Here is a 19,601-nt window from a genome sequence, read left to right as displayed (position 1 = left end):
GGTTGCAAATCAGAAATGGTGTTATCCTTCTACTATATTGGAATTTTCAGCCATGATATGTTTCACCTTAAAAGATAATTTTATTATTTCATTGACAATTGATAAATATTTTTATCCATCCAACACTTTTGCAGAGAAAAATTCAGATGCCAGCCTCTATTTAAATGACAAGAGCAACTGTTACCTATTACAATTGCAAAAGAAGGTAGGTACTTTGTTGTGTATTAGTCTCAGGGTTGATTAGAACTTGATTCCAAAAATACTAACTATTTATGAAGCAAGAACAGATACTCAATAATAACATGCTAAGACACATTTGCACTTGGAAAGTAACCTGCTGTGAGTATTATACATTGTTTCATTACTGTCCTAATCATGCATTAAAGATGACAGCAACAGTCTGGTTGGAGATATTCTTAAGCATTTCTTCAGGATCAAGGATAACTTGCTTCTACACTGGTTCAATGGTTTCAGAAATGGCTGGTAAGTGCAGACTGTGATCAGTAGACTTTGTCATGTGGGGCAGGTGGTGCTTGAAGATTTACATGGATAGGTCTTTGAGTAGTACTTTCTCCCAGATGCCTCACCTACACCTCTACTTTCCCCTAAAAAATTCTTTCTCTGGTTTGGTGACATTCTGAGTGAACCATCTTCGTTTTGGTCAGCCACAGACAGTGGGAATGCTTGTTCTCTTCAAGATACGATAAGGGCATTCGTAAAGCATTTCAGCTGAGCTTCCAAGAATCTCCTGTTATAAATGAATTTGCAGTAGTTGTTTTGGGAATCTGGTGTCCATGGATGTCCCATCCATGGGAGCTGGCAAAGTACACGGTTAAGTAAGAGGTGTGCGTGTAGAGACAGAAACCCATTTTGTTTTTTCCACTGGCGATTTACGTTTGACATTAAACAATATTGTTCACAGTAGACAATGCTATTCAAATGTTCATTTTGCTTTTTCTTTATTAAAGTGAAAGCTGGTGCACATATTATGAACAATGCCAGAAGTTTGGACTCAACAATTGATATGCCACGCATATCATTATTTATTGAAATACTGAAAAATTCCATCAGTGTAAAGAAACTCTTGGCAAGAAATGACATGACAGTCTGTCAGTCCACTTGTTATAGTACATTTAGAGTAGTGAACCAAGTAACTGCATACTGAATAGGAGTTGAATGGTCTGAAATCCATTGCAGCTGCAGAAAATCAGCAATACATAGAAAGTACTGACAAGACAGAATGTCTGTTCACACAAAAGAGCACAATAATAACAGTAAAAGCTTAACATTATTTTGTGATGTGTCTGTTTATATTTACTACCAGCATTTGCCAGGCAAACGATTACCTCGGCCATTTCTTATAACCTGTTGTGTTGGGCAGTGTGAGAGGAACCCTTTGTTGGCCAGGCAACGTCCTTGAAATTGCAAGGTAGAACTGCTCTGATTGAATTTTGGGCAACGCACCACATAATACTCTCCAAAATAATTGTAAACAACACAACAGAGAATTAGCTTCACAATGTTCTGTAAGACATCAGTAATGGGGTTTCCTACAACCTGAAGCAAGCAGCTAAGAGTACAGAAAGAAGACACAGTCCACCTATCTGTAATTTGTGACAGACAAACCTAGTCCAGTGCTTGTGTCCATTGAAGTAAGTATCACGGTTTTACATTCTGCACTGCAGTGAGACCATGGAGTACAGAAAACGTAAGCTAACTACAGTCTTTGGTATAGAACATACAGTTTACAAGACAATTTATTTAATGCAAGATTTCAACTTTAAATCTTTCCATTCAGCTAAAGATGAAGCCATAGTTCACATCATTTGCAGCAGATTTATCCTTTTTTTTTACATTTTCAGATTCGTACTATATATATATATGTATATATATATAAATGAACTGTGAGATTCTTTTTAAGATACATGTTTGTCCCTGAACTGGCTGTAGCTGCTGATTTTGAAAAGGCGCTACAGTGAACAAATGCATTTATTTGGCTTTGTTATTCTTGCGCTCTTACATAATGGTGAAACAATAAAGAAATAAATTAGTAACATAATTGTCTACACTTTAAACCATGATGTACAATATAAATGGTACTATTCCAATAACAAAGCCAACAGTCCTGAAAAAGAACTAATTGTTTATACAATCTCAATAAGTGATCATGTGGCCAAAGATCTGTCTGTTCAAATTAAAATCTTAGTGAGATTCCCTTTTTTGATTTTAGTGTCTCACGACATAATTAAGTACTGGTAAAAAAGTTACCAATCAAACATAATTAAGGAAATCATTGCTTTGCAATTCAGGTCATTACAGTTCTTTCCCACAGGAGCTAGTAAATGTAAACACCTTTGTTTGCTGAATTTACAGTATTAACACTTTAATTATATTCTTCCGCATATTCAAATTCACAGAAATAAGGCAAGACTCACTTAACTGTGACATCACAAATTTAATACTAGTATGTTAAGTATTAAGAATTGTGGATGTGAGATGAGTGTTATTGTTTTAAAATCCAAGATAAGTTACAGTTTTATTCCCCTCTTGTTATTGTTCTACAGCAGGCTTTGGTCTACTTCAAATAGCATGTATGCTTTGGCGAAAAGAACCTAATGGGTAGGTAAGGTGGTTGTCAAATTAATTGCTTGACAGATGGTGTCTTGTAACCTTTGCAGGCCTCACACATAGGCTCTGGTAATTTGAACAAGCAAATGGAGAGTGAAGCCAACTACAGGCAAGCCTTTAGATCCCCTATCAGGTACCATACTGATGATCACTGGGGACATAGCTCTGGGGAAGAAGGAGTATCGAGAATGTTATAACGGCTCATTACGGTTACCACATTTGCTTTGTATCCCACATGCTTTGAAATTTAAGGGTTTCTTAGTGCACTTGACACCCCAACTGTTTTGCCATTAGTGCACAACTCCCATGCTTATTCTTTGATTTCCTAGAATTACTGGTCAATCTAAACAAATCAGAAACAATGACATGATATTAATTTGACATCAAGTTTGACAAAGTGAACTTCATATGAGTAAGCGCTTCCTTAAAGGCCTCACAGAGGTTTCCTTTGGGAGGTGGGGGTTGGGTAGCACAGGTGTGATGGGTTCACAGTTGGCAGATTCCATGGCAACACCCTGATACATCACTTGTGTCCCGATGAACAGATCTCATTATGTTGTCCTCTTTCCATCTAGTGCACTGAAAAGGTTTTTGTTGTTTCTTCTAAAGGGGAAAAAAAAACAGCTGCTGGCTGCAGCTTAGAATTTCTGCTCATCGATGCAAAGACCCCCAAGAATCTAGTTTCAGGCCCGCTTAGCATGCAGCATTTCAATGAGAAGATTGTTGCAGGGTACGTCCCCATTCAGGTGCTTGTAGTAGAGGTATTCTTCGGCCTGCATGCTAATGGCCCGGATTTCTGGTAATCGCAGGAGAAGCTGTCCAAACTTGTCTGTTTGTTGAGGGTAGTTACACATCGTATAGTCTAGCAGTGCAGCATTAACTTGTTCCTGAACACTTTCAACAAGGTGGTAGTTCTCCAAGTTTTTTACATCTGAAACAAATTGGTGAACCATGATTAATATCCAATTAAAGCAGTCAGGGGGTGAAGGATTGGAACAAGATTCAAACAAAAAAGTAGTTTGCCCCTCTAGTCTTTTTCTAAAAATACAAGCTAAAATTAATTAATGAGGAGGGTTTTTTCCCCAATAGATGGCTGTTTTTTGATCGAACGTGCAAGCTGGAGCAATACAATTAATCATATCAATTAAAAATAAAAATGAGCTAATACAGAGCATGTCAACCAAGATCTGAACAAACATGTATTGGATAAAACATTTAACTTAATTTTGTTAATAATTACTATGTCTGTTTCTGCTCATTTTACAGAATTGTTTCTTTTTCAGTCTTATTGAGAAGATGAAGCGGTTAGCTTTCTTTTATATTGGTTAAAGCAAGAACAAACAGAACAGAGAGAAGTTAAGGAACATTTCTAGGTTAAGGTGTAATGCATTCAGCATGAGAAACAATTGTGACAGCTACTACATGACCAAGGCCCAGCCCCCTTATTTGCTGCATATATTTCCAATTTATACATAGTACATTAATCCTTGATTAATTTACAGACCTGAGATTGAATTAATATCCAAACCTTTAGTTGTAAATCGCAGTTAAAAGCTGACAATGCTCTTGTTTCAATTTGACATTTCTAAATGATTCTCAAACCTTTGACCTGTGGATGCACTGCTAATGAACCATCTGGTACACGCGGATAGCTCTTAAAATAATCTGCAGCACCGGCCTTCAGACAGTCTCTTCATGACGGATGAGTTGGACATAAATGAAGTGTATGTCCTTCATAAAAGATACTATATTGGAATACCCTTTGACCTGAAAACATTACTGAAATTTCTCCTTTTATAATGGCACCAAAAGTCTCCTCAATTCCCGCTGCTTTCTAAGTTCATTTTAATTGTGACTCCTTTGATATTACCCTGATTTCATGATTGACAACTTCCAAAGCCAAAGTAACCTTAAACCTCCAAGGTCCCTGAATCGTCCTCATGAGTTGCGGTTTCTGAATAAAAAAAATACCTATTAAGGAACAGATATATGGACTATACTCAGGGCGTCTCCTTGCTTCTTTCTAAGTACATTCCACTATTTCTGAAATGTGGAGTCACATGGCAGATAGTTGAATGCAGACATTTTTGGAATGCAGTTGTGCGACCTGTGGTACGTTTTTAAATTAAATCCTCAAACAGATTGACTCGTGATTATTTCCATCAATCAAAGAGTGGAAATGAATTTAAAATCAATACGAGTCATTATTTGGTCCCTGGGCTATAAACTTGTCTCTTGAACTCCATTGTGTTGGAAACTCCTCACCCATTCTGCTATTTGGTACTGCCATAAGATTATATCTAATCTTGCAGAGTCCAGTAACTTTATTAATTGATCTCATTGCTATTGGTTCGGCAGCGGGAGCTAACCAATGTGTGCGTGTGGACTCAGAACATCTAAGAGACATTCATAATACATTTTCCGTCCCGATTAGAAAAGAACACATAAAATAATGATGTAATTAAATGACCTGGAGAGGAATTTTCAAAGCAAAGCTTGCAATGTGAATAATTATTAATCATAGCCAGTGGGAAAGCAGGTTCACCTAGAACACTGTGCTGTGATACCTTTCATAATCCATTAAATATTATTCACTTAGGGATTAATTACCAATGGTTTGCATGAACCAACTCTTCTGCAATCTTCTTGTGCCTATCTATTCTTTTATAATGTGAGTGCATAGCAGACTATTAGTATTGCTGAATTTATTCTTCAGTTTAACTGTTAATACAGTTATTACCTATTGATATTTGGCAGTACAGAACTTGAGTACTGATGAAAATATTTTCCTAATGCTTTTTATCTTGCACTCATCGCGACAAGAAATAGAGAGACAACATTTGCAGAGTGCGGTGAAGGACTCCTTCACATTTGTAAAGACCATGCATGACTTGCACAGTGATAACAATGCGGCGTTCATGGGCTTATGTGGTGTTGTTAGCCTTAGCACCGCTGAACCATTCAGCGAAGCTATAGACATTGGCACTGCAACACTATACCATGGTGGTCTCAACCTAAGTTTAGTATTCGCTAAACTTATTAACTCAGCAATTAATGCAGTTCCAATTCTTTGTCGGATCCCCAGTGAGATGCTAATGGAAATGACACCTAACCTCCTCCTATTTGCAATATCCATTATGTGGATGAAAGTGTCGCTACAGTGGCCACATGCAAGTAGTTTCTTACATGTCCAAATGCACTCCATCCATCCCTCAAATTTGCCCTTCCTCACTGCCCTAGTCGAGAAACTGAACAGTGGGTTCATCTGTACTGTCTTTCACAAGCCTAGCTTCACTGGTTGGTTTATAGGTTGGGATTAGCATTATTCTCAACCTCATAAATGTTGCATGAGCCAGGGAGCATCAATGTCAACCTGCAGGATGTCAGCTATCGTGAATAGATTAGTTCTAGCTGTATTGTGTGCAAACCCGTGTTTGGGCCAAGGGAAGTCACAGTTGGTCCTATAAAGTGCCCGTTTCCTTTGGATTACACGATTTCAAGTTCTGAGCAACACTGAAGCTGTTGGTGAATTCAACAGTTTCACGTTGCTGCTGCACAATGGCGCCATGAATGGTGTTTTTTTTCAGTAACTGGATCCAATATTAATGGCGATTACTCAACAAGTGTTTCCCAATCATGGAAAGAATTATTAAAGACACCTGATTCAGGATTATCATTCGGTCCCTTGCAATGTGGGTGTGTGTAGTGGAAGCTGCATATGATAGTCGGGTACTTATTGGAGCAACATAGACTGGATACCACAGGAGTCACCAGCCAGGAATATAAAGATTCTGATGGGCAATTTATCTTTGGAGGGTCAAATTGGATAATTTGAGAGTTCCACTTCTGCTAAGTTAATAGTTAATGAGTTGGATGAGGTTTTCAACTCGTGGGTAACTATTAAGCTAATGTGCAACTTAATACACCACATTCTCTCTACACTCCCTGGACATCTGAAAACCCATCACCCCTCTCCCCCTAAAATGACTGCTCACAACCCAATATGACCCCACCACACTGGAAGGCCCGGACTCCCTCACTGCCAGGATGAAGCTCCTTTGGCCCTGTCAGTCGAGTTGCCAACCATGCCCATTGCCTATGAGCTTGACAATGTCATGCCCACTCGCTGGTCACCCTTTTTGCCTAGTTACCTGGATATCCCTTCTGCAGCTGGCAGTACCCCTTGTTATTCAGCCCCACATCCACTTTGCTGGCCCATCCACTCACCTTATGGCTCAATACCACATCCTTGTCAGTCCCTACTACCGTCCCATCCCTCACTGTCTCAACATATCAGCCTGACAGCCACCCTTTCACTCTCTGAACCTACCGTCCATCACTTCCAGTCACCACCTCCCCTCACCAACATTCTCCCAGTGGCTGACCTACTTTAAGCATTCCATCACTCACTTGGCACCCCAATTAGCTGATACCCTACAATCTGGTCTCCTACCACTGACATCTCACAGGCAGATTACCAACATGGTATCATACTCCTTTGCCATCCAAACATCTCAACCAACTGCTAAGCTAATCCCACATTTACTATACATGCTTACTCTTCCCCAGCTGTACTGCTGGACATTTACATTTCAGAGCATAGTACATTGATCAAAATGGAACACGGTTTGAATTTGTAAAGAATACACATATGGAGTTCCCAGCTAGAAAGGCAGAGTTCAGCGCTAATGTAAAAATAAATGAGCAGTGTGTCCATACTGGACTATTTGGGCCATTACTACACAGGCCATGTTCTTTGCAGATAAAAATAACATGTATACAAACTGTGCCTGTTTCAATTCAACAAAATGGGTGATAGCCATTTTTTAGTTCATTTCTCAGGACAATGTCTTAGCCATTTGGATTCGATCTGTTTAGTTTAAAATGTTATCATCGCTTGGCACTTAACTATCAGTCATCATTAACCAGTACATTCTCCATGGCACTGTCTCTACCAATCAGCCGCTACTTGTTAACTTATCAGTGCTGTCCATTCATACAGTATAAATATATAGCTTTCCCTTTACTTTCATACTTGTGAGTTGTCCTAATGAGTACGTGACTAAGATGTCGAGTTGTGGTATTATCAGGCGTTAGTTAAACTATTTACTGTGCTACAGTAAAATTTGTGCATGCACAGCATAAAACCACTTGAGAAAGTTTGTGTATTTGACACATTCTTTTGAGTATTGATTCTTTCAAACCACCAAGTAACATTTGCAGAAATAATTTTCCCACCAGGTATCACGAGACAATCAAATGATGTTACAATCTCAGAGCAGACCGCCCAAGTTAATGTTATGATCTGGTTTGGAACCTATAATCCTTATTTTTAAAAGTAGACAAGAAGATGTGATCCCAAGTGCCTTCTAAAAGAATAGAGCCATGTGATTCTACTGTTTTGAACAAACAACATTTTATTCTATACATTGAAATAATATAAATTATCTGTATTGTAGATTGTAATATCAGCTTAAATAACCCATGGCACTCATTAGATAGCAAATGTAATCCAGACTGAACCCATGGATTTCTCAGTGACCCCTGGATGTTACTGGTATTGTGGGTTATCGAATCTCATTAAAATTCTCAATTACCTATTCCTATATGCATTATCTTTTATTTTTATTTTTCTCTTTGCTGATCAAGCCTTGAAACTTTATTTCAAGGGATGCTGTGCCATAGACTGCCTCAGTAACTGTTCCTGTTTTGTCCATCACCCTCCTGTTCTGGGTGTGCTCTCCTTCAGGCTCTCAAAAACCACATGCCAATGCTTACTCGCAGGCATAACTCTAGCTTTTGATTGACAGCCAGTTTCAAGCTAGATTTTCCTACATTTCTTCTAGATCTCTAATCATGCTAGTGTGCATCCAATAGACACCTCTTGTGGCTTTTCAGCCCCCACTCTCAGCTTTACTGCTGATGTATCAGGCACTCAGTTCCACGTGAGTCATCACAACTTCCAAGGACTTTTCCTAAGCCCTGACTGCCTGACACCTCCTAGTATCTAGCCTTAGTTCTAACAGCACTGAGGTATCAAACTACTCTTGGGACTTAACACGTTGTGGTCTATGCAGTACCCAGGTAATTCCACGGCCTTTCCTTCAATACAGGTAAAAATCAGCTCTCCTAGTGTAGCATCTACTCTGTGACATGCTAACATTTTGTCTCTGTAACACCTTTTGGACTGCTCTTCTGTGAACACTGTCCATAGTCCCAAACTGCCCTGACCAACCTATTGAAAATCTTGGTGATGAAGGGTGGTGGATTCTTGCTCTGGACTCTTATACAACTGCAGGCAGTCCTCTGGCACTATGTAATTTGCAGCCTTTCTTCATTTGTTGGAGCACGGATTTTGGTTGAATGCTTTTGAATCCTTCTGGCTTTTTTTCTGCCAATAGCCCATGAATGGCTAATCAGCATTGAACTGCTGGTCTCCCACTCTTTGGGACACCAGTTTTGTCTCCCTATTTCTTGTTGAGGGAAAAGTGCCATTCACATATCTAATTTCCTAAGCTTTCTTATCCACTATTATTCGTCCAATTTTTAAAATTTAGTCTTGTGATGGGACATCATTAGTGAATTTTGTACTTGCATTCTGTGATCTTATATTCATTGCCCAAAGTAAGTATCTTACTTATTTCAATTTTATCAGTGCCTGTAATTAGTTGAGAAACTTATGTCTTCATTTCTCCAATGAGTCTTGCTTTATAACTTCATCTCTGAAGGTCTCGTCTCATTTTCATCACTTTCTTAAAAAAAAACAATCCTAATCTATCTACATGAGATTGGAAGTGAGGCAGAATAAAATTTGACACTTATTTACTATTGGTCATTGGTCAGTAATCAGTACAGTGATATTATTCCTCTGATTTGTAATTTGGTGCTTCACACATTCGTCACAAGATCTGACTTGCTGGTAATTCATGCACACAGATCAGAGTTTGATCATTTATCACTCTAAAACGATTCAGTTTCTCATCTTAGCTAATAATGATCTTTATTTTCTTGATTTAGTTAGTCATTTCCAGTATTCTTATCAAGATAGACTACTCCTTGAATTTATAGAAGTCACTTTGTGCAGGGTGGGGCTCCTGGTGTTACGATTCCACAGCTTTGGATATCATGTAAATCCGCAACATGCAGCCTTCCTAGGACCCTCTCACGTTAATGATTACCTATTCCTATATGCATTATCTTTTATTTAAAACTGCATTAAGAATCTTCTGCCATATTTCAGGCCATCTACATAATTGATCAGCTTCAGATAGACTGGGACCAATTTACTTTCGACTCATTATCTGCCCACATAGTGTTTCACCTTGTCAGCAATTTTAATAGTACCATTCTTCTATAATATTCATAAGTATTGTAAATAGCAGATGTCCTGGAACACATCTCTGGATCTCTGTGCATCATTTACCATTTCTCACCACCTCTCTGAATGTTGTTGAACAAGTTCCTAATCCATTTGGTCAATGTTATCATCTAGCCAGCAAGATCTTCCCTATTCATCCCATGAAGGAACTTTGTTGATTGTCATTTGAAAATCCAAGCCAACCTACCTGATTATCCACCATCATGCAGCTTTCCGAATTTTGGGCCAGGGACCTAAGCGTTTCAAGCGGAAATTTTGGAAATTCTGAGCTCCTAGTCACCAATGTCTGCCAGAAAGTTGCAACCACATTTTAATAGCTGCGATAACAAAGTGTGGAGTTGGATGAACACAGCAGGCCAAGCAGCATCTTAGGAGCACAAAAGCTGATGTTTCGGGCCTAGGCCCTTCATCTGATGAAGGGTCTAGGCCCGAAACGTCAGCTTTTGTGCTCCTAAGATGCTGCTTGGCCTGCTGTGTTCATCCAGCTCTACACTTTGTTATCTCTGATACAATTTTAATAGCTGGGATTCTGTTCTCACAGTTCCCCCATCGCACTTGTTCTCACTGAGGGGCCACAACAATATGGTGACACACTGGGGAAGGAAAGTTTGGGAAGCAATGCAGCACCATCTCAAAGGATTTTTGCTTTGTCAGGCATGAATTTGACTACCACACTGTTCATCACTTATGACATCAGTGTTTTTTCACATTCTTTTATAATATTCTGTAGAATACCTTCAGTTATTTTCCCGTTACAAATTCTAGGACTAACAGACTTATAATTATAGGCCCTAGGCCTTACCTGTTTTTTCAATATAGGAACTACATCTACATCAACCATCAGCCCTGATGTCTTTCCATAAAATGTCTCAATTTGTCTTGCTTATCTATATTTAGCTTTTGTATGAATCCTGATCAAAGTTTTGTGATCTATTGCATATTTTTTCTAACCTCTTTATTTAGTAGTGTAGGTCTTGTTACTTCTGCTTTTCTTTCTTGCTTTCATTTTGTTCTCCCAATGTATAAACATCAATATAATTTTCCTGTTCTATTTTTACGTATGGTTTCCCAGTTAATTTTCCCAAAGACTTCTCTCATGGCTTTAAATCTGCTTTAGTAAACTTTTCTAGCATCATGTGGGTGTTTTTGGCCGTAGCTTTGATGGTCAATGACTGTTATATTCACCAGCTTAATTGTCACAACATCACAATCAAGGCCAATATTTTATTTTGCTTGTGTCCATCCACTTGTTCATTCAGTAAAAGCAACTGAATAGCAATTGGAAACTGCTTGTTAATATAGTCAGAAATGTACAGCATGGAAACAGACCCTTCAAGTTCAACTCGTGCATGCCAACCAGATATCTAGCCCCATTTGGCCCATATCCCTCTAAATCCTTTCTCTTCATGAACCTGTCCAGATACCTTTTAAATGTTGTAATTGTATCTGTCTCCATCACCTCCTCTGGTAGCTCATTCCATACGTACAGCTCCCTCTTAGCATGAAAAAGTTGTCCGTTAGGTTCTTTTTAAATCTTTACCCTCTCATCTTAAACCTAGGCTCCCTAGTTTTGGACACCCTACTTTTGGGGGAATAGACCTTGGCTATTCACCCTACCCCTGCCCCTCGTGATTTTATAAACTTCTGTAAGGTCACCTCTCAGCCTCCCCTTAATGCTTGGTCACTTGTACTCCCTGCATCATGTTTCTATTTGGTAGGATCTCTTAACTCAGTTTGGTTCAGAAGATGGAATCTTTCTTAGCTGTATGGTTCACTGTCATAACCTGTAAGAAAGCTATACGGTGGGACACTTGATGAAAAAGTCAAATATTCTTATATTTAGTTTAGTTACATAACATTTCAATTGAAAATTGATTCTTGCCTGCTATATTTGGTCAGCCTTTATTTCCTTATTTTACTGTGACAAATCAAGCAGATCAATCTATATGATGATAAAGTGCCTCAGATATAGAAATTAAATGACTTCATACTGAAGCGTTCATGTTTGTTCTTTCACATGTTGTAGTTAACTACATAAAAGCATGGAGCTTTTCTCATTATTCCCTTGAAGTTGCCTGGTTATACTACCTGACATGTTAGAAAAACATATTGTTGTAAATTTGGGAAGTACATGATTAAGATAATACTATAGAATAACATTCCCTGTTAAACTGAAAGGGTCAGTTGAAACCAAGTGCTGCCGATGTGTATATATCTGTTTTGGTTCCTATAGTACAAATTTGGAAAATGTACATTTTCTCTTGAGCAGCCAACAGATGTCTGTGATGCATCCCAATGAGCAGCAAAGCATTAGCACCGGTAATCTATAGAATAATGTTTTTTAAGAGTTTAAATTCTGTGTCACTGGGTGAAGCTTTCAACTTTAGTCGAAGCGTGAAGTGGATAGGGGGACTTAGTACATAACCTACACTACTTCCTTTCAAAGCCAATAGAAGGGTTAAAGCAAACGCACCAAATAACGGGCACAGCATACAACAGGTTGCTAATCTGCTCCTTCACATTTTACACCATTTGTAAAATCGAAAGCTCAGCCCATTGTTTTTCAGCTCTGAAAGTGCTTTGAGGAGTTGTAACTGCTAGAGTTTGTATCTTTCCCAATACCTTTTTCTCATGGCCACACAAAGAGCTTCAGTCAGTCAGTCAGTCAGTCAGTCAATCTACAGACCAAGCCTGCCTAGAACCAAAAGATCTGTGCAGACTCCCTGCACTGTACCCAAGCCTTGCAATTTATTTTGATGCATATCAATCAACCACTAAAGAATACATTAACTGACCGTCAAGGTCTTCCAATCACCTCACCTTCCAAGCAACTATAACAGACAAACAACCAATGAGTAAAATAGCCATTCATTACATTGTGGCAAAAATGGAGGAAAAATACATTTCATCAATAAAAACTGTGACAACTGTTTAACATTAAAGGCAATTCTTAGCACATTATTAGAAGCAATGGGCTGAATTTTCTCATCTCAGTCTGTCAGAATGTTGGGACAATTTTTAGGTTTGGAAACTGACTGACTGATTTGCGCACTTTGCCATTACTCTTTCACAGAATAAATGGTCATTGTCTGAAAACACAGCCATTCTGTCAAGGGAAGGGTTTCTAATTAAAAGGATTCAACCTTGAGTTAGAAGGATTTATTTCCTCTGCTTGTGTCCATTCTCTGGAAGCTCTGGACCTGCAGTGAGTTCACCTGTCCCAGGAACAGGCCAACCTGCCCCACCAAGCAGGTGTGGCTGGAAGTGAAAGAAGTAGTTTGCAGTTTGATCCCTCCAAACTGAAACCGTGCATCAAGAGCTTCCAGGATGTCAGGAAGCAGGAAAGCAAAGCAGCAGGATGTTTTCAGGTGCCACTTTCCCAACAATCTCCTGCACATCACGGCTCTGATCAACACACCTTTAGCTTCACTCATCTCTCTCTCTCTCTCTCTCTCTCTCTCTCTCTCTCTCTCCACTCTCTCTCTCCAATCACCTTACACTGCCAGTGGAGTTGCCCATGCTCTCACTCACCTTTGGCCCATAGCCTCTCTTGGCCATGCTTCACAGTCATCTTCCACAAATGGTGAAGGCAGCAGAGTGGCCTGCAGTGCTGCCTCTCAGTGCCAGGGTCCCAGGTTCAATTCCAGCTTTGGGCCACTGGGTGGAGTTTGCACATTCTCCCCATGTCTGCATGGGTTTTGGCCTGGTTTCCTCCCATGGTCCAAAGACGTGCAGATTGGCAGTGGGGGTGGGGGTGAGTTGGCAGGAAATGAACGTGTCTGCAGTGACAGGTATTTTGTTGGCCATTGGCCAAGCCAATACTTCTGCTCCACTAGGAAGGAGATTTTGTTATAGGAAGTTGTAGATGTCAGCAGTCATCTGCTGTGACAGACTGGGACTGTTGAGGGAGCGGGTCCCCAACTCTAGACCCTATGGTGGAGTAGTGAAGATGGGTAAACTGTTAAGACTGGTAAGGAGCCTTTAGGAATGTGACAGCCACTTTCAAGCAGTGACTGCCTCTCAGACAGCGGCAATGCATTGAACAGCTGTATCTCAATGGCTGTGGCTGGTCAAAACATTTCCAGCTAGTTAGTTTGACTTAAAAAGATCCTCAACCTCTTCCTGGGCTATATGATCTGGGTGAGTTGCTGTCAGGTTGGGTAACAGCTTGTGTTTGGGGTATTAAAAATAAATTTCCTTTGTAATGACTCCAACCACTTCCCAATTACTCACCTAACAAATGCAAGGATGTTCCCAACTCGCCTTCACTGATACATCAAGGAATGCTGGCAAAGGGTAGGATGATATTGGGATCCTGACCTGTTGTCAGTTTGTAAGACCTTCCTACCCTGCATTGCATTGGCTTGGAATGCAATTCCCATGGTCACTGCTGGTACATTCCAAAGATTTATTCATTGCGTTCCTACTCCCCCATCACAGTCTGAGCAAATAGAAAACTGAAGGACACGAGAATCCCTGGAAGGATGTCTCAAATATGGCGTTGCCCAACTGCTTGTCTAAACTGGATCTCAGAGCAATATTACATATTCTGTAGGAATGTTGATAATTTTGAATTCTTTGCATATCATGTATGTGTTGTAATTATTTAACAACAATGGAAGACTGAATTATTATATGCACCGAAGGACACTATTCACTTATATTGCTGTATAATTTATCATTCCAACATTAAATAGAACCCTGCACAGCCTCCTTGGCTCCTCAACATCCATTTCATCAGACAGAGTATTCAGATTTCAGTAATGTTCTTCAGTAACTTGTTAGGTTAGATGCTGGGTACATGCTTCCCCTGCCTGAGGGGTCTAGGCTGGGCAGGTTGCAGGAGGTAGGGGTGTGGTCTCAGCATCATATTTAAGATCCCTTAGGATCCTTTGTAGAACGTTCAGGATCCCTTAATGAAAAGATACCTCTTCATTAGATGGGCTGTGGATCTTTGGAATTCCCTACAGAGAAATGGAGATATACAGTCATTGATAGATCATTGCCTACAAAGAATCAGATAAGAGATCAGTGACGGAGATTTTTTCTGAATCCCAATTTGCATAATTCTTGAGGTAGGTATCATGTCAATATAATAGACAATGGATAGCACCTTTTATAAAATAATATCTTTCATAATTCTGAATGAACTTATACTGTTTACAAAATGATTGCTCTGACACCAACTATGCTCAGTTGATTTGACAGAATTGCTCTCATGGTACATTACAACAACACCAATGCGTGGGAGCTCATTCTGATTTCCCGTGCTTAAGTTCCAAAACACTAGCGCAGTGCCAATTTGTCAGATAAACAGTTCTTTAAATTTATGTAATCTACAAAGTGAATATCTTTCAACCTAAGCCAAGCTCTTCTGCTAAATGGAGCACTGAATTTTTGAAGTGGTGTTGATCAAAAGGTTGACATGTCGCTGTGAAAAATGTCCTGAATATTTGTACCAGTTTATGACTTGGTCTCCATGTTTGATGAACTGATGCTTGAACAGCACCAGCTGAAATCAAAACTCAAAACTGTGGTCACTTATAAATGGCAAAACATTCTTTGCTTTCTGTTTAATATATACTTTTCAGAGGGAGAAATGAAATGTTCGAAAAAAAATGATCTCTTAGAATAAAGCAACATTCTAAAGACTGGTCCTAATTGTAACTGTAGCTGGTTATTACAGTTTGTAAGAATGAATGAGTCTAAAAACTGAACAAAGAACATATACACAAAATGTTCATGATTTAATTTCAATAGATATTACAATCCAAAGTAAATAAATAGTCTAACATTCTTAGTTATCTGAATATAGAAATATCCTAACAAATCTCAATAGGGATAGCTTCCAAAAAGAACAAACTATTTCTTCATTACATATTCCAGATGAAACACTGGACTAAATATTCGAGTGGCTCAGATTTACTTGAGGTTGTCCAGCGACACAAAAGCTATAAGTCAGAGACTAATCTAAAGTGTTAGTTTGTTTATAAAAATTGTAAAGGTATGACCTTTACAATTCACCTATGATTTCACAGAATCTTTCTTACTTCATTAAGTTTAGTTCACTCATTCCTCATTATCCACTGATTCACTACCGGTGGATTCATGTATTTGCAAGATCAGCTGTAGACTCCATTTTTTTTCCCCCAGTGACTCTTCTGGTCTGATTACGCAGTCTTTCACAGTAGGCACACAGTTACAAAGGAGTGGTACCTGTGTATTTTGTTATCCAAGGGAAGTCTGTGTCCCTATCACCCCATTGATTTGGTGCATTGTGCACACTGGGCAACAAATCTCACAGTTCACTATTGGAATTAATAACATCTTTATGGCAGCAGCCTGTAATTTCCAACATATTAAACTCAAAATCAATTTATGTTTGGAAAAATTTGGAACGTTGCTGGGAAAGAATGGGTGAAAAAATTTAGAAGAGTTTGAATTTAATGACAATTCCTCTTCAAGAAATCTTAGTGTTCATTTCTGTCATAAAAGTTTACATCAAGGCAATCGAAAACAAGTGGAAAATACTAACTTTGCAAAGCTTTCTTGCTTTATTCCTTTCTCATTCACACTGTTGAATGAATGAACCTGTCTACCTAATGATGTCTCATTGATAATGCACAGCATAGATATACTGTGCTTCAGTGGGTTCAACTACCATACTGGCTGAGGTTATCATGAAGGATTCATCTTCTCAACCTTCCCCTCACCTGAGGTGTGGTGACCCTCAGGTTAAACCACCACAGGTCATACCTGTTTTGTGAGGGAGCAGCCCTTTGCTAGGGCTATGGTGACTTTTACTATACTTCAAAAAGTCAGCTATATGCTAATTATAACAAGCTACACAATCACAACCACCTACCTGCTAAAATGAAATTACCGATTGGTAGTTTTCCTACTGAAGGTGAGTTCAAAACTATTAATGATGACAAAATGAACCAAACATAGAACATAAAACAATACAGCGCAGAACAGGCCCTTCGGCCCTCGATGTTGCATTGGCCTGTGAACTAATCTAAGCCCCTCCCCCTACACTATCCCATCATTATCCATATGCTTTTCCAAGGACTGTTTAAATGCCCCTAATGTGGCTGAGTTAACTACATTGGCAGGCAGAGCGTTCCACGCCCTTACCACTCTCTGAGTAAAGAACCTGCCTCTGACATCTGTCTTAAGTCTACCACCCCTCAATTTGTAGCTACGCCCCCTCGTACAAGCAAGCCCCCTCGTATCATCAGCATCTCTATTTAATAAACACCTTGAAATGGCTGCCAGTTATTAGCAAATTGAAGAAACATTATATATTTAAATTACTCCCCATATATAGTTTCACTAAATGATGGAAAGGATTGGGAGATTTAGTTGCAAGAGATCAGTGAAGTTCCCAGCAGGCAATTTAATGGAAATGAAATTTGACTTTAGCCTTTCAGTGCTTTTAGTGTAACCTTAGACCAATGATCTAGAGTCACCCCTTAAACATATACCAATATAATTATAAAAACACTTAATCTTCTAACTAGTGAGTAATACTGCAGGTGATCTACTAGCATGACAATATGACAGTATTCATTCTAAATTTCCAAGTATACACACACAGACAGTGAAAACAGTCTGTTAAAAACTGTTTGTGCTAACTGATGCTCCCTGTAGGAGTGTATAATTACAATGTGTAACAAGCATTTTCGTTGTTAAATGTGGACATTGGAATTTATAATAAAAATATAGAAATAAAGGATAGAATTATGTCTGTGTATTATCATTGAATTATTCCCTGTTCACAATTTCCAGTTTATTTGAAGCTCACACTTGGTCTCAATTTGCCATGTTCAATGCCATAATAGATCGATTCTCATATTTGTATGCACTTCTTGCCAACTTTTCCATTATAAATTCCTATATCCATGTTTATAATGGAAACTGTCTGTGTTAATTTGTTGCATTGCCTGCTCAATGGATATGGAATTGTCTGTTCATCCTGGTCTCATTATCTCCTGGCCACGAACCCCACTTCACCTGGAAACTACATTTTACCTTACGTGTGTGATGCCACAGAAAATCTACATAAATACAGGTCAAAGTTTTATTTCAAACAAGCACTTCTTATTTGTCATATTTACTTCCTGCAACCCAGTTTTGTCACAAAGTGGAATCATGTTAAAGGCCCATTAACATTCAGAAAACAAAACAGTTTTGGCCATTTTGCTGGGTCTGTCTGGCACCCGTAAAGTCCACTAGTCCTTCAAAAAATTCCATCAGCTTAGTGTGCAGTCAACCTTCACTTCAGGTACACACATGCCAGGATGGGAAGGGGCAGCAAAGGTTCTATTCATCAGTTGGCAAGTGTAGACATTTTGCAGTCAGAGCTCCCACTCCATTGATGGGAGGATACCCATCCTCCGCCAAAAGCTGCTAGCCAATCGACAGTCCCACAATACTTCTGAGAGATGGTCCCTGCTGGGAACGCAGGAGGAGCAGACTGGAGGGCAACTCAGAGGCCTTTAGGATGCAAGTAGATTTGTAAATAGGTTTGCTGAGGCCATTTAGGACTTGAAGTGGATTGGGTGGGGCAGAGTGGGGATGTCAAGGAAGGTAGGTGGGTGGTGTTGCAGCCCTTGCCACGTCCAAAAGTGACACAAGAGTGCCAGGGTCAAACACTAGTGGTGGCACACAGAGGCCCTTACAAAGCTCTTATTTGGCCACTCCAAGGCTTCAAATGGCCTAAAAGTGGCTGGGCTATCCAATACCTGCACGGAGCCAGAACGTGACAGCCCTTCCTCCCAACATGCAGCACAAGGTTCCATAGAAATCGAGCTAAAATTCTTGTTGTTGCTAACTTCAACGTGATGAGGGAATTTGTAAACAAGGGAGTTACCAGCCACTTGTCCAAATGGAGGTGAAACAGAAAGTACAGGGCGATAGGCAGTACGCAGTTGAAGATTATATCATAAAACAGATCAGTATCATCTCAGCATTGAGAACATTATTTTCCTTTTAATCTGCCAACCATACGTTTTTATATATAAAAATCATTTTAAATATAGGAGTTAGCCTGTTGTGCTGCTGTATTCCCCTGGTAGCCAGCATCATGGTTAACATTCAGAGCCAGACCACTCCACTCAGTTCAGACAGAAATATGAACAAGGAGCAGTAGAAAGCCATTCAATACATCCAGCTTGCCGATGGAAGCCTGGTTGAACGTGGGTTGATGCAGTGCCAACAATTTTTCTGGGAGTAGAGATGTGTTACAGTGTTCCCTTTCCCACCCTGTATAAATTCAGCCCCAGGTTCCCAAGGGTGGCCAGTTTAGGATGATGAAAGGTGGGGGAGTGCAGACTGCAGGAATAAATCAAGAGGGGCCAATGTCCTGTACAGGTTTGGATGTCCTCCTTCATTGCTTGGGTGTAGGAGCAGCCTGAGGCTGACCTGTTGAAGGGTCCGCCATCCATCACACATTTGTAGTATGGTTGCAAGATCCATCCTTTCAGTTTTAAAGGGAAGTTGTGGTTTTAGTTGAAGGGAGGGTGCCTCAGTTTTGACCCCCTCTCTCCCTTACCTATCCCCTGTTTTGGTCTGCTGCTTCTTCAAATTGAAA

At 39.5% G+C, this 19,601-nt stretch overlaps 1 protein-coding gene across 7 annotated transcripts in view; it reads right to left on the bottom strand.

Annotated features, from left to right (window-relative positions):
• Positions 1–1,005: 1,005 nt before the first annotated feature.
• nr5a2 (nuclear receptor subfamily 5, group A, member 2) overlaps positions 1,006–19,601 on the bottom strand; it is a 191,002-nt gene continuing 172,406 nt past the window's right edge. For all 7 annotated transcript variants that reach the window (XM_048539962.2, XM_048539965.2, XM_048539961.2 and 4 more), the window contains one exon: positions 1,006–3,559. In XM_048539962.2, coding sequence (XP_048395919.1) covers positions 3,312–3,559 — 248 coding nt within the window. In that variant the 3' untranslated portion in view covers positions 1,006–3,311. The remainder of the gene's footprint in view (positions 3,560–19,601) is intronic.

Source organism: Stegostoma tigrinum, chromosome 8, assembly GCF_030684315.1.
Source record: "Stegostoma tigrinum isolate sSteTig4 chromosome 8, sSteTig4.hap1, whole genome shotgun sequence".
Lineage (NCBI taxonomy): Eukaryota > Metazoa > Chordata > Chondrichthyes > Orectolobiformes > Stegostomatidae > Stegostoma > Stegostoma tigrinum.
Note: the sequence above shows the minus strand (reverse complement) of the source record. Positions and strands in the feature narration are given on the sequence as shown.